Source organism: Phocoena sinus, chromosome 1 (genome assembly GCF_008692025.1).
Source record: "Phocoena sinus isolate mPhoSin1 chromosome 1, mPhoSin1.pri, whole genome shotgun sequence".
NCBI classification, from domain to species: Eukaryota; Metazoa; Chordata; class Mammalia; order Artiodactyla; family Phocoenidae; genus Phocoena; species Phocoena sinus.
The window spans coordinates 38,320,835-38,335,141 of NC_045763.1; the positions used below are offsets into that span (position 1 = coordinate 38,320,835).

Consider the following 14,307-nt stretch of genomic DNA (forward strand, 5'->3'; position numbering starts at 1 on the left):
GATAAACTTGTTACAAATACAAATTTTTAGAACCCAAACCTACTGAATCAGAAACTCTGGGGGTAAGGCCTAGCGATCTGTGTTTTTACAAGTCCTCCAGGTGGTTCTGATGCACTCTCAAGTTTACCAGACAGAGAAAGCTACAATTAATAGTTCAAGGAATCCAGATTTTAAGACAGTGATCCTTTGAGACACAGGAATAGTCTAAATAGTGACAAACTCAGGATTTCTGTGTTATATTTGTGGGAAGCATCCTTTTTTCCCACCCAGAACTGAGGAAACATGTATTCCCAGGAGCCACAGGCAATCATCTTGTACTACCAGGGAAGCCAGCCTGAGAAAAAAACTGATATAGGGGAGAGCCAAGAGAAATGCAGAAAAACAGGGCCAAAGCCTGACAGCCTTAATCAAACCCAGCCAGGGACCCCCATTCCCTTTTTTTTTTTTTTTAACTGAAGTATAGTTGATTTACAATGTTGTGCTAATTTCTGCTGTACAGCAAAGTGACTCAGTTATACACATATATACATTCTTTTTTTATATTCTTTTCCATTATGGTTTACCCCAGGAGATTGGATATAGTTCCCTGTGCTATACAGTACAACCCTGTTTATTCCCTCATCCCCTTTCAACTTTTCAACTACACAGACCCATAAATTCTCTTTGTTACACCAATTTGAGTTGGACTTTTTGCTACTGAAACTAAAAAATCCTGATATCCATTACAACAAGTTACATGTCTATCCCTACACATCTATCTCCATGGGGAGAATGTACTAGGAAATAGTGTCTATTCAACTGTCTAGCCTCTCTCTAAATTAGGCTTGGCAAATTTAGCAAATAAAAACACAAGACAACCAGTTAAATTTGAATTCCAGATAAACAATGAATAACTTTCTAGTATAAATATGTCCCAAATATTGCATGGGACATACTGAATGTATTTTATCTGGCAACTCTACTCTAAATGCCCATTGTTGATCCCTAGGAATCAAAAGAGAGGCCCACGTCAATCTCCGTCAGACAGAAGTGATAACTTCTCTTACATAGTTCATGACTACTAGGAAAAAGACTAAACTCCCAAGTCCTGAGCTAACATCCTACAACAGGTCTGAACTACCTGATTGTCTTAAGCAAACTTCTTTCTAAAAGTCAAACATGTTATACCCTCTATGGCAGAGAAGTGTGACAAAATGAAATATGTTGCTATATGAGTATTCATAGTTTCTTTTCTTTACTCCCTTGGTTCCTGGCCCTTATTATACAGATCAGAGTAATGAAATAGGCAAAGGAGAGAGCTGAAAGGGAAACAGGTACTCCTGGAAGAGAAACTAATAAGTTTGAGAAAGGGAGGAAAGAAACAAAAACAATGAGACTGTTCAAGTTGCTATAGAGTTTGGCAAGTTTTAAAAGAGAGAAGGAAGTCTGGGATTAACCGTGCAAAGACACTGATCAAAAATGGAGAAATCAGGGACTTCCCTGGTGGTCCAGTGGTTGAGACTCCGAGCTCCCAATGCAGGGGGCCTGGGTTCGATCCCTGGTTGGGGAACTAGGATCCCACATACCACAACTAAGCCCATGTGCCACAACTACTGAGCCCACGCACTGCAACTAGAGAGCCCACATGCCACAACTACTGGGCCCACGCACTCTAGAACCCACATGCTGCAACTAGCAAAGCCCACATGCTGCAACTAGAGAGCCCGTGCATTACACCTAGAGAAGCCCACGCGCTGCAACTACTGAGCCCGCACGCTCTAGAGCCTGCGCACAACTAGAGAAGCCCACGTGCCGCAACTAGAGAAGCCCATGTGCCACGATGAAGACCCAGTGCAGACAAAATTAATTATTTTTAAAAAGATACTCTTAAAAAAAATGGGGAAATCAGATTTTAAGTGGTAATGCAATATGGTATGAATGTAATCCCCTTTGGCATTTTTGAGAAGATGGAATAAAGATTTAAATTACTTTTCAATTCAATTTAAATGTTAGGCTGGTGCTTCATCTGAATGGAACAGAGGAGATATGTCACAAAGCATCCCAGCTTAATAATAAAAATAATAACAACAACAGATACCTGCTCTAGGTGTCTAACATGTACTGATTCATGTAATTCTCACAACAACCCTACAATGGGGTTAATATTCTTCTCCCTGCTATATAGATTAGGAAACTGTCCAGGGTCACAAACCAGAAGTAGACAGGGCTAGAACTGGAAATCCAAGCAGCCCGAGTTCAGAGCTCCTAAACACTGAGCAACACTTCCCTATTTCAAAGCAATGTCTATACTCAAGCACTTAAGCATTCCACTAATAAGCAAAAACACATAAATATAGTTTAATTATTCTAAAACACTAACAACTTTAGCACATAAAGTAAAATGAAACATATATGGCATGGCTTCCTTCTCTTTAATTTCTTCTCCCCTTCAAAGCCCACCACAGAAACTTAGAACTTTAAGATAATTTTCTTTTCAAAGTTACTTTTGAAAGTAAATTATAGTACAGTCTAGATTTATACAGTAATGTTTATCAAAGCAACTTATGAGTAAGCCTTCATCAAATAACTAAGGCCACATATTATGCTGCTTTGCACTCAGATGGCAGAGATTAGAAATTATAACACTTCAAAAAAGAGAAAAATCCATCCAAAATATATAGTTTTGACATAATTTTAAAAGCTAAATCTTTTCATTACTAAAGCATACTTAAAGCTAAGAAATTAGAAAATAATTAAGTCAGTTTAGAAATGACAAGCTACATAACTGGTCATAATATTCAGAATCCAACTACTTTCACCACCTCCTCAGCGTCCACCCTTATCCAAGCCACCACCATCCCTCAGCTTGCTTATTGCAGTAGCTTCCTAACTAGTTTCTCCACTTCCACCAGCAGCCAGAATCATCCTTTTAAGCCAGGAATCATAATACATCACTGCTTAATATCTTGGATGGCTTCTCACCACAGTTAAGTTTTTTTTTTATTGAAGTATAAGTTGATGTACAAGTTACAGGTGTACAGAATAGTGATCCACAATTTTTAAAGGTTATATTCCATTTATAGTTATAAAATATTGGCTATATTCCTCAGTCAAGTTTTAAAAGCCAAAGTTCTTACAATGTCCTACATGGTCTTCCCCACCATCCACACCATTACTTGTCTTTAAATCTTACTACTTTCCCCTCATTCCACTAGCCTCGTAGACGATCCCTGAATACATGACACACACGCTCCTGCCTCAGAGTAAGTCATATGGTATCCCCTCTACCAGGCACACTCCCCCGCCCTCTCAGCTCCCATATATCTACCTGGCTAGCCCCCTCATTTCCTTTAGGTCAGGCCCTCCCTGTCCTATTATTTAAAATAGCAGGTCCCCCACCCAGCACTCTCTTTTTGTTCTCTGCTTTTTCTCCATATCATTTATCACCACCACTATGTATTTCACTTATGAATTTGTTTATTCTTTGTTCTCTCCCCTCCCTTAAAAACGTATACTCCAAAAAAAAAAATGTATACTCCATGAATACAGGGAGCTTTGCTGTTCTGTTCACTGCTATACCTAGAACACTATCTGGCAATCAAATATTTGTTGAAAAACATGAATTAATCAATACACATGAACAAAAACATTTTTGGATGCTTAATATGGTCTGGGCGTGTTAGCTGCTTTACAGTTGTTAATTCTCACAACAATCCTACTGAAGTAGGGACCATCATCATCCCCATTTTTTAGGTGAGGAAACCAAAACACAGAAAACATAAGTAAATTGCTCAATGACATATGCTACGAAGTGGCAGAGGCACAATCTGAACTCAGGCAATCTGATTCCAGAACCCTCTCTCTTAACAGCCCCACTATATTGCCTCTAAATTTCTAACTAGCTAATACATTTTAATTGACATGTATGGGTTGATCTATGGGTTACTTTAAGTGTCCTAATTTTTTTTTTTTTAAACATCTTTATTGGGGTATAATTGCTTTACAATGGTGTGTTAGTTTCTGCTTTATAACAAAGTGAATCAGCTATACATATACATATGTTCCCATATGTCTTCCCTCTTGCGTCTCCCTCCCTCCTACTTAAGTGTCCTAATTTTTAACATCAGTCATTCAAATCATAAATCATTCTACAAGTCCAAGGTTTCATATACCAAACTTACTTAATTTACTAAACTTTGAAATTTGGCATTTACAGTTTTACAAGATTCTCTCTTCACACTCATTTACTTAATATACTAATATACTCTATTCCAACACCTACATGACTCAAGTAAGGAAACTGTCAACCAGAGAAGTTAGCTTCCTCATCTTCTAGAAAGCAACTGGTAAGATAGGAAAAGGCCTGTCTTATATTTAACTCTCAGTACTATGTATGGGAAAGTGTTCATGACAAATTAAATGAAAAAAAAGCAGGTGTTGGGCTTCCCGGGTGGTGCAGTGGTTAAGCACCCACCTGCCAATGCAGGGGACACAGGTTCAATCCCTGGTCCGGGAAGATCCCACATGCCGCAGAACAACTAAGCCTGTGTGCCACACTACTGGCCTGCGCTCTAGAGTCCATGAGCCACAACCACTGAGCCCATGCACCACAGCTACTGAACCCCACGCGCCTAGAGCCCATGCTCTGCAACAGGAGAGGTCACCACAATGAGAAGCCCTTGTACCGCAACGAAGAGAAGCCCCAGCTCACCGCAACTAGAGAAAGCCCGTGCGCAGCAATGAAGACCCAATACAGTCAAAAATAAAAATAAATTAAATAAAATTTTTTTTAAAGCAGGTATTTAACAGGGTGAAAGGTATATGGGAATTCTCTGTGCATCTTTTCTGTAAATCTAAAACTATTCTCAAATGTAAAAGTTTGTATAAATACCTTAAAAAGCAGATATTTACAGTACTGTCTCATTTGAATTTGAAATGAGAAATACACACGTGAAAGAATATATCTAAAGGTGATCACAGTGGTTATTCTGTGTGGTAGGATCGGGAGCTCTTACTTTCTTCTTTTTACTTATCTGTATTTTTTATCTTTTCCACAATGACTATGTAGTATTTTTGTAGTGCTTTAAATAAGAAAAATAAAATTTATCTTAAACTATCTTTAAAAAAAGGTTTGTAGCTAATTCTACAAATGCATATTAGAAGTTCAACAGGAATTATACCATACTGAGTGACTCAGCTGTAGAGTTAGAAAGTTAAAAAGGATACATGTGAAAGAACGAACTCTAAAGCAGTATTCTTCTAGCACAATCATTTCAATAAGGCCTTCTCCAAAACAATTTATACACAAATTTTAAATTTTTACTCATGATTGAATTTATTTTTTCTTAAGTTTTAAAAAAAAGAAACTAGGGAATTCCCTGGTGGTCCAGTGATTAGTACTCAGCGCTTTCACTGCCATGGCCCGGGTTCAATCCCTGGTCGGGGAACTAAAATCCTGCAAGCCACATGGCATAGCCAAAAAAAAAAAAGAAACTATAACAATAGGTATTTAAGATTACATAGCTACGTGCTCTGGATTTGTTGCCCTATACCCTTACACACGGGGAGACAACTAATCTGGTCCACAAACAGAACATCAGACAGGAAATCCAAGGCTGGATAATGGCGGATGGTATGACATCATGGTGTTGACTTTGGCTTTGTGTTGGCTCATATTCACAGGGCACAGGGCAGTTTTTATATTAACGTGGGACATGCAAAATGGTAATGATCTGGCAGGCTGGACCTAGCCTACTGACTCTTTTATTAAAAAAATTAGATAACCCTCTTACTTTATAGTAACTTACAAATAATACACAAGAAACAAAAAATATACCATATATGGGCAAACAATTTGGAAACTGATTTATAAGGCTCTATGCTTGACCTTACCTTGCTATCCCAAGTCAGGTCCTACACAATCTAAATTTAATTGGGATAGTAACACATTAAGTAAATTAAATCTACATTTGACCCAATACTGTGTTAAAACTAGCCTAACAAACTTTCAGAAACTTACTACTCACTTTAATTATTCCAAATTTCAAATGTGAGTTTTACATGAAACCATAAAATTTTGCTGATAACATTAAGTATTGGAATTTTTCATTATTTCTTTTGTTAGAATAAATTACCTTTATAAGTTTAAAGGTCACATGTTGATAATAAATAATATCAATATTTTGAAACAAGTCACAAATGAAGCTGGTTGGGTCCACAGGTCTAAGATTTAACAAAATATTTGGACACTGGGTATTTAGAGAAAAAAAATAGACACAAAAGAAATATGACAGCTTGACCTCAAGCAGCTTACCTTGTTGGGGAGATAAATTATATTCACAAAATAATTAGTGCTATAATATAACATGATTTTGTGTCAAAATAACAGACCTTAGCCCTAGATAATTAAGGGGTTCAGTGCTAGAATTTTCAGAGGAAGAAAAAAAGGAAGAAGGACTTGCAAAGGATCCTGATTTGAAGATGGGGTGGGATGGGCATAATCTAACACAAGAAGCGGCATAACCAAAAGGCTGGAGGTGGAAATAAGCAAGGTATATTGAGGGGATAAGCAAGGTATATTGAGGGGATAAGCAAGGAATTGGGCAAGATGAGAAATGAGAATAGAGGATTAGTATTTAAGTTGGAAATGTAAATTGGTACCATATTACTAAAGACTATGTAAGCCAAGTTTAAGAATATAGCCTCTGCTTAAAGGAAATGGAGAGCTGCTCATTATTTCTAAATAGAGCAGTAAGACGATGAAAATAACATTTCTGTAGGATTAACCTGGCTGAAGAATTCAGGATGAATTTATGGGGGAGGGGAAAAAATTAGAAAAAAAGCAATCACTTAGGAGGCACTGATTAAGAACTTGGGCATTAGAGTCAGGCAGACAGACCTGCTCTGCTACTTGCTGGCTGTGAGGCACTGAATAATTTACTAAACACATTTATGCCTCAGTTTCCTGTCTGTAAAGTGGGATACTAATAGTGCTTATTTTATAAGGTTGTGGTATGGCTAAAGGAAATACTACATATGAAAGCATTTACATAGTGCTTGTTCTGTAATAACTACTCAACAAATGTTGGCAACAATTACCGTATTACAAACCATTTCAAATGCTAGGTGATGAGGAACAAGGGCAATAGAAACTAAAAAGAAAGGATGACTTGGGTCGTATTTCCATAGACTCATGAGATGTTATAACTAGAAAGGACCCTAGAGAATTCTTCCAAAAACAAAACGGCCCCAGTTTAAATGTCAAGGATGAGACAAGAATGGAGCAAGATAGCTCAAGAGGTTTTGACTGCAAGAGTGTCCAAAGCAGTAGAGTTAAGATAATTAAATATTATCAATATGCTTTAAGAGGGACTTCCCTGGCGGTCCAGTGGTTGAGACTTCGCCTTCTGGTGCAGGGGGTGAGGGAGCTAGGATCCCTCATGCCCCACAGCCAGAAAACCAAAACATAAAAACATTGTAACAAATTCAATAGAGACTTTGAAGGTGGTCCACATCAAAAAAAAAATCTTTAAACAAAAATATGCTTTAAAATATAAGCTACAATGAACTGAGTATATAACATGTGCCAAACACTGTGCTATATTATGATATAGTACTTCTAATTCCCAGAACAACTGTGAAAGGTACATATTAGTTCAATTTTACAAAAGAGAAAATGGATGCTCACAGAGGTTAAGCACTAGGCACGTAACCTTGGGCAGAGTAAGAAGCAAAGCTAGGTATGGAACCCATACCATCTGTTTCCAAAGCCTGTGTTCTTCCTACTACATTCAGACTACATCCCCCTTTAATATCAATAAAAATTATATCATATCACACAGACATATTTGTAATTATTTTTCTATCTACTTTGTTAAATATGGTGACCATAAACATGTCCAATCTTTTCTACGTTCTAAGATAAATATAAAAAATGAGAATAAATTTTAAAAGCATTATAAAATGAAGACTTACCATATTTCTAATGAAACATAGTTGGATATACTATAAACTATAATATATTAAATGAAAGCAATGGCTAATCTTTTTCAATAAGAACATGCAGAAAAAGTTGGCATGGCTTTTTACATCATTTGATGATATTAACATTTGTCCCATACTACAGCATCATTAAAAAGTGACATGTAGCTCATAAAAGAAATACCTTACTACACATAGGAGAAGCATTTTACATAAGATGAATCCATCAAATGTTCAGAGTTATAAAGAAAAATTACAGAGAAGCAGAATGCTCAGTCTGCTAATAGTAAGGACCACATGGTGGCAGGTGACCTATTTCTTCAGTGTTGCTTCTCAGCAGATATTTCCTTCAACCACAGGGCCAGTATGCTAGTTCTCCACCAGAATGTCACTTAATCTAAATTTTACCAGGATGAAAATACCAAGTATGCCAAAGCAAGAAAGTTTCCTGAAACAACCTTTTCATTTGGCTTCAAAAAAGTCAGAAGATACTTTACTGGGTTGGCCATCAAACTATGTAGTCAAGTAACTACTAAACCAGTACTTCTCAAAGTGTAGTCCAGAGACCAATGAGAGTCCCCAAGACCTTTTCAGAGGGTCCAACAGATCAAAAATACTTTCAGAATGTCACTAAGACATTACTTGCCTTCTGTACTCTCATTCATTCACAAACTGTGTAGTGGAGTTTTCCAGAGGCTATGACCTGTGGTATCTCAACAGACTGAATAGAGGAGCAGACTTAGGAATTTACATGTCTTCCATTTAAGCCAGACATTAAAGTTATTTGCAAAAACATAAAATGATGCCACTCTTCCCATTTTTTTGTTTGTTTTTTGGGAAATATAGCTATTTTCTCATTTTAAAGTTATGTTAACATGTAATGCTTTATTATTTCTAAATGAATTAAATATTTTTAACTTCTCAGTTTTATTCTAAAATAGTAAATTTCAATAGATACAACCCACTTAAACAGAAACTCTTTGGGATCCTCAATAATTTTTAAGAGTATAAAAGGGGTACTGAGGGCTTCCCTGGTGGCGCAGTGGTTGAGAGTATGCCTGCCAATGCAGGGGACACTGGTTCGTGCCCTGGTCCGGGAAGATCCCACATACCGCGGAGCGGCTGGGCCCGTGAGCCATGGCCGCTGAGTCTGCGCGGCCGGAGCCTGTGCTCCGCAATGGGAGAGGCCACAACAGTGAGAGGTCCACGTACCGAAAAAAAAAAAAAATAGGGTACTGAGATTAAAAAAAAAAAAATGAGAACCACTTTTCTAGACCTTCCTGTATTTATGTTTTGCCAAGCAATTAAATTTTTAATTTTCTAGTGACCACTGAGGAGATGTTGCTGCCGTACAGATTATTTCAGAAATTAGTCTTGATAAGAACAAAAAAGTCTACAGACAATCTTAAAAAGAACTGTATCCATTAGTTTAAAAAATAAATCATTTATTACATCTCCTCAAAATAAATACAATAACAATGTCAAAACTAAAGTGCAAGCTAATAGACCACTATCTATAAGCTCTGGGCATGAGTTTATGATCAGTTATGTACTGGTAATCCTCCAATAGCTCCTATACCAAAACAGGGCTCTCTGAGAGGCCTATCCAGCAACTGTTCTGTTATGGAATAATCCTGATTCCCAAATCACAACAGGACTAACTGAGATGCTTAAAAGCAATTCTCTGTACCATAATCTTAACATCTCCAAAATAAAAAGTTTTGTTTCATCTAAACAGTCCAGTATTTCCCAGTATTTCTGGGAACTACATAAACATTAAGACATCAAAGTCCCATCTGGATCCAATCCTTACGTTGTCAATAAATTGTAATAGATGTAGCAATCCGTGCAGTTATTAGAAACCTTCAGGATGCATGGTAATGGTAGTTTTTGAAAATACAGGCTGGAGGGAAACACCTTTCAATACTAGTTTTTGAGGCTGCTGGAAGCAATAACAGATAAAAACTTCACATTTATGCTTCAGTCTAAAATTAAAATGAAAGCCATACTTTGAAAACTGTAATATTAATATTATAGTTAAGGAACCTAAGTCAACAACTGTTTAATTTGAAAGTTACTTAACCCTAGGCTATTGCAATAGCCAAGAAATGAGGTGACCAAAGACCTTAAGTAGAAAAGCACTTAAAGGCTAGAAAGAAATGATGCTCCTTAGGTATTCATTAATTCACATATTTATTAAATTGTCTACTACTTGCAAGACCTTGAGCAAGCTAAGAAGCTCATAAGCTGGTGGGAAGACAATTCCAAAGGGGGAAGTATACATAAATAAATGCAGAAGCTACTCTAGACAGAATGGAAGAAGTTCTATCTGAGAAGTGCTAGAAGAGTGAGGGAAGGATGTCTCCTAACAGAAGGGATCATGGAACATACATTCTGGCATAGAAGGCATCTCACCAGGGCCCTTAACATATACAAGATTCCAACCCAAAGTGAAAGGCATCCGAGGATGAGGAAAACACACACAGTAAGGAACAGCAAGTATAAAATAGCTTCCACAGAACTTGTGATGGACTCCAGGAGGAGAAAAGACTGGAATATTAGGCTGGAAGCAAAAATAAAGGGACTTACGTGACAGGATAAGCAAGAAAGGGCTTTTTTTCAGTAGGCAAAGGGAAGCCATTGGACGGTTTTTAAAGTCATCGGAAGATTTACCATTGGAAGGTAAATCATCAGATGATATTTTAATAATACTGTGGATTGGACAGAGTAGAAATGGGGAGAACAGTCAGTGCACTATCACACCAGTCCACGCAGGAAATAAGAGCTTGATCTGGGACAGGAACTAGGAAAAAGGCAGATACAAGACATGCTGCAACCTCTTCACTAAAAATCAACTTAGTTTTAAATGTTTCGAAACTTAATGTACCACACAAAACAAGGTTGCTCACATTATTTACATTACACTTTTACTTCACTTCATAGGCAATACTTCAGCATACTCAAGTGTGCTTCCTTTTTAAAAAGCTGTTAGGAATAACTAACTGTATTCTACATTAAGACTATAAAATGGGTAATAAAGAGCAGCATAACCATACTTTCAATATTCTGACTAGAATCACAGTATGCAAAATTTCTTTTAACGATGAACATTTTAAACTCAAAAGTTTATTTCCATGGAATACACAAAGTTTGGATCAGAATTTTCTATACAATCTTGTAAGACCCACACTACTACATAATTATAATAGTTCACTTTTCTTAAAATCATTTCTGGACAACTCAACTCAACTCGGTCTACACTTCTACCAGGCCCATATTTTTCAAATATTAGTGCCTTCTTCATTTTCTCCCCTCCTCCCCACTCACCTCTCCGCCCAACAAATTCCCTTTGTATGTCTGCAAGGCAAGATACTATGTGATACAGTATGATTCTAAGGCAGTTCGAATATATAATTCTTATAGTAACAGAAATCTAGAATTATTAACCTTACTTTTTACAGGAGAGGAACCAATGATGTACTAAATTTCCATTTATGTGAATGATAAATGCATCTAATAGAAATGATGCTTTACCATTGGGGGGAAACAAAGGGGGAAATACACACAATAGATGGGTGGCAAATCTCACAAACTTTGCAAAATACAAAAAAAGCTGCATCTGGATTGCAGTCACAATTATAAAAGCAAATAAAGAAGGCTCCAAAATGAAGGGAAACGAAAAAATTCTAAGTGATCATTAAGAGTGAAAAAGGTTGATTCAATATTAGTACTAGTTTTTAATGTAACATCATTTAACACTCTATCTCTCAAAAAAAAACAAAGAGGATAATTCACTGTTCACAAGGACACAGGAAATAATTTCTACATACATCCTATAAGACAGTTATACTTCATTACACTTTCATGGGCTCAAATCCTTTCAAAGGCTTCCAAAAACACATAGTCTTATGATAACTGAGATTCCCCAATGACACACAATTTATTCTATAGGCTTAGCTATAACACATTTTTTAAAGACATAACGAATTCATCCTCAACAAAAATAGTCACAAAGGCCCTCTACTTATTCAAAAATCATTACATAAAGCGCTGTCTATAACTGCAAACAGGGTTTGAAAATCTGACAGCTAATAATCATAAAATGGGGTAGACTTTAAAGAAAAAAAATTACCCAACTTTTCCATTTTTCCTTCCTTTTCCTTTCCTACCAGATACACAAAATGTCTGTAAGGATCTCAGACAAAGCTCTAAAGTAAAAATACAGTGTATGTATACTTTACATTATGTATACTCAAACCTATCTCATATATGTACACATCACATATATTCACACAAAAAAGGTTTCTCCTTTTTTTACGCTAAGAATTGAAGTTACGTTAAATTCTATCCCATAAATGAAGTTAAATCACCATAAATTAAAGAGTAATAAAATAGGGCACGTAGATCTGAGTGACTATATTCTGAAAAGAAAAACCTCAGACTAAGGCCTTGACTGAATAAAAACGCCCAATCCCTGAAAATCACTAACCGGCATTCGGTTTCCGTGAGAGAAAAAGGGGGTCTTAAAACGAATCATCACATAGGTAACCCAGTTTCAGAAGTTAACCAACGTAAAACACAGCGAACCAAAGAAGACAAACGTACGAAATGACAAGCTTTAAAGAATTTCCCCAAAGGCAAAGACTGACTTCAAGACTCGGATATAAAGCATCCTTTGCAGGTAGAAGAATCTTTAATTGAAAAAGAAAAAAAAGGGGGTGGCGGTGGTGAAGGGTACGACAAAAAACCGAACGACAAGCAAAGGCAAAGAAGTAAAAGAAACGGGTCTCTCCTCCCATCCCCCACCCCAGCCCCCACCCCCACTCTCACAGGACAATAGGATCGGGGTCCTAACTGAAAACTTTAAACGTGTAAACCAGAAGCAGTTTTACTGCAGCTCTAACTGCAAATCTGCCCCTCATCCCGAACCTAGTTCACCCAAGAATACTTCTGCCCTGAAAACATCACCAAGGTTTTGTTAAACACAAATCAGACCCATCACAAGATTCTCTCTTTTTTCTCCCAAGTACCTGGAGGATCCATTTCAATATAAAATATCAGTTCTGTCGAATAGGGCATCATCACCTCCCTCCAGTCTGCGTCATCGCGGTCCATACTCCACACCGTATTGTACATCGCGCTGTCAGGGGCAGGTCGTCAGGAAATATATAGAAAGCATATATTTTTTTTATCTGCTATTTAAAAATCTAAAAATATATATCTGTAAAAGTCCCACTCGGAAATGTACTTCGGGGTTTCCGACGGCCGGTACAAGTCCAGCCAACTACCAGGACAAGGACGGGGTCCTCTTCCCCGCTCCTGCTTTGGCAGCCAGCAAAATGCCCCCCGAACGTTCAATCTACGGGCTCTTCTCCTCGAAGGGGTACAGAAAGGCTTGGGGGGCGGAGGGCAGAAGTGTTAAAAAGCGGCTTCCCCAAAATCCCTCCTACACGGTCGTTCTCCAAAGAGAAAAAGCTCCCACCGCCTTCAAATCTTTCCGCGGAAGCCACTTTTGTGTCCTTCGAAAGAGGGAGAATAGAGAGGGGGGGGAAAAGAACGCGCTGGGAGAAAGGTGGGTAAGTGACAAAGGAAGGCATAAAAAGGAGGTTGGGTATTGCGTTCAAGTTTCGGGGTCCCACTGGTCTGCGGGGAGAAATCCCCTCAGGGGCCAGGACTCGGGCTCCGTTCCGGTCGGGCTCGGAACCGAAGCCGCTGCAGCCTGGGGATGGGGGCCCGTCCGAGTGTCCAGTTATCTCTGCTTGGCCGTGCGCTCCCGCCCGGCTGCAAGCAAGCTCGCCAGCGCCGGCTCCCCTCACGCTCTGCCCTGACTCAAGCCACTAGAGTTTCATTTTAACGGCGCGGAGGGGGGACACCCTCCCCCGCCCCCACGCTCTCCCGCTGAGGCGCCACCTAACCGCGCCGAGCAGGGGGGATGGCCAGCATCGCTACTGCCCCTTCCACTCTATTCTGCCTCGAAGTGTTGGGGCTTCTGTCAGGTGCCTGAGAGACTCTTTAAGAAGCTGTCCTCCGCCTCGGCTATCAACTCTCCCCACCGCTCCCTAGGCCTCGGCTCCTTAACCCTCCAACCTTTCTCCCCCCAGCCTCAATCAGAATGGTAGGGCCCGGGCGCTGGCCACTCGCCAGGAGTCAGTGCCGGGAGCACGCGAGCCGCGCGGGGAGGGAGAGGCGAGAGGGGAGGGGGGGGGGAAATGAGAGGATGAAGTGGCTGGTGATTGGCTGAGCCTGGTTGCCGGAGCCCGGAGCCTGCGTCTTTTGTCTGCCTTGCTCCAGCTGAGGAGCGGGAGACGGCTGCGCGCCCCAAGCGAGCCAATCAGGAGCCAGCCGGCG

General features: G+C 39.0%; 1 protein-coding gene across 1 annotated transcript in view; it reads right to left on the reverse strand.

Annotated features, from left to right (window-relative positions):
• The window catches only part of LOC116742613 (phosphatidylinositol 3-kinase regulatory subunit gamma), an 83,657-nt gene extending 69,801 nt beyond the window's left edge, over positions 1-13,856 (reverse strand). The window contains exon 1 of the mRNA XM_032610364.1: positions 12,990-13,856. Coding sequence (XP_032466255.1) covers positions 12,990-13,095 — 106 coding nt within the window. The 5' untranslated portion in view covers positions 13,096-13,856. The remainder of the gene's footprint in view (positions 1-12,989) is intronic.
• Between the last annotated feature and the right edge of the window lie 451 nt (positions 13,857-14,307).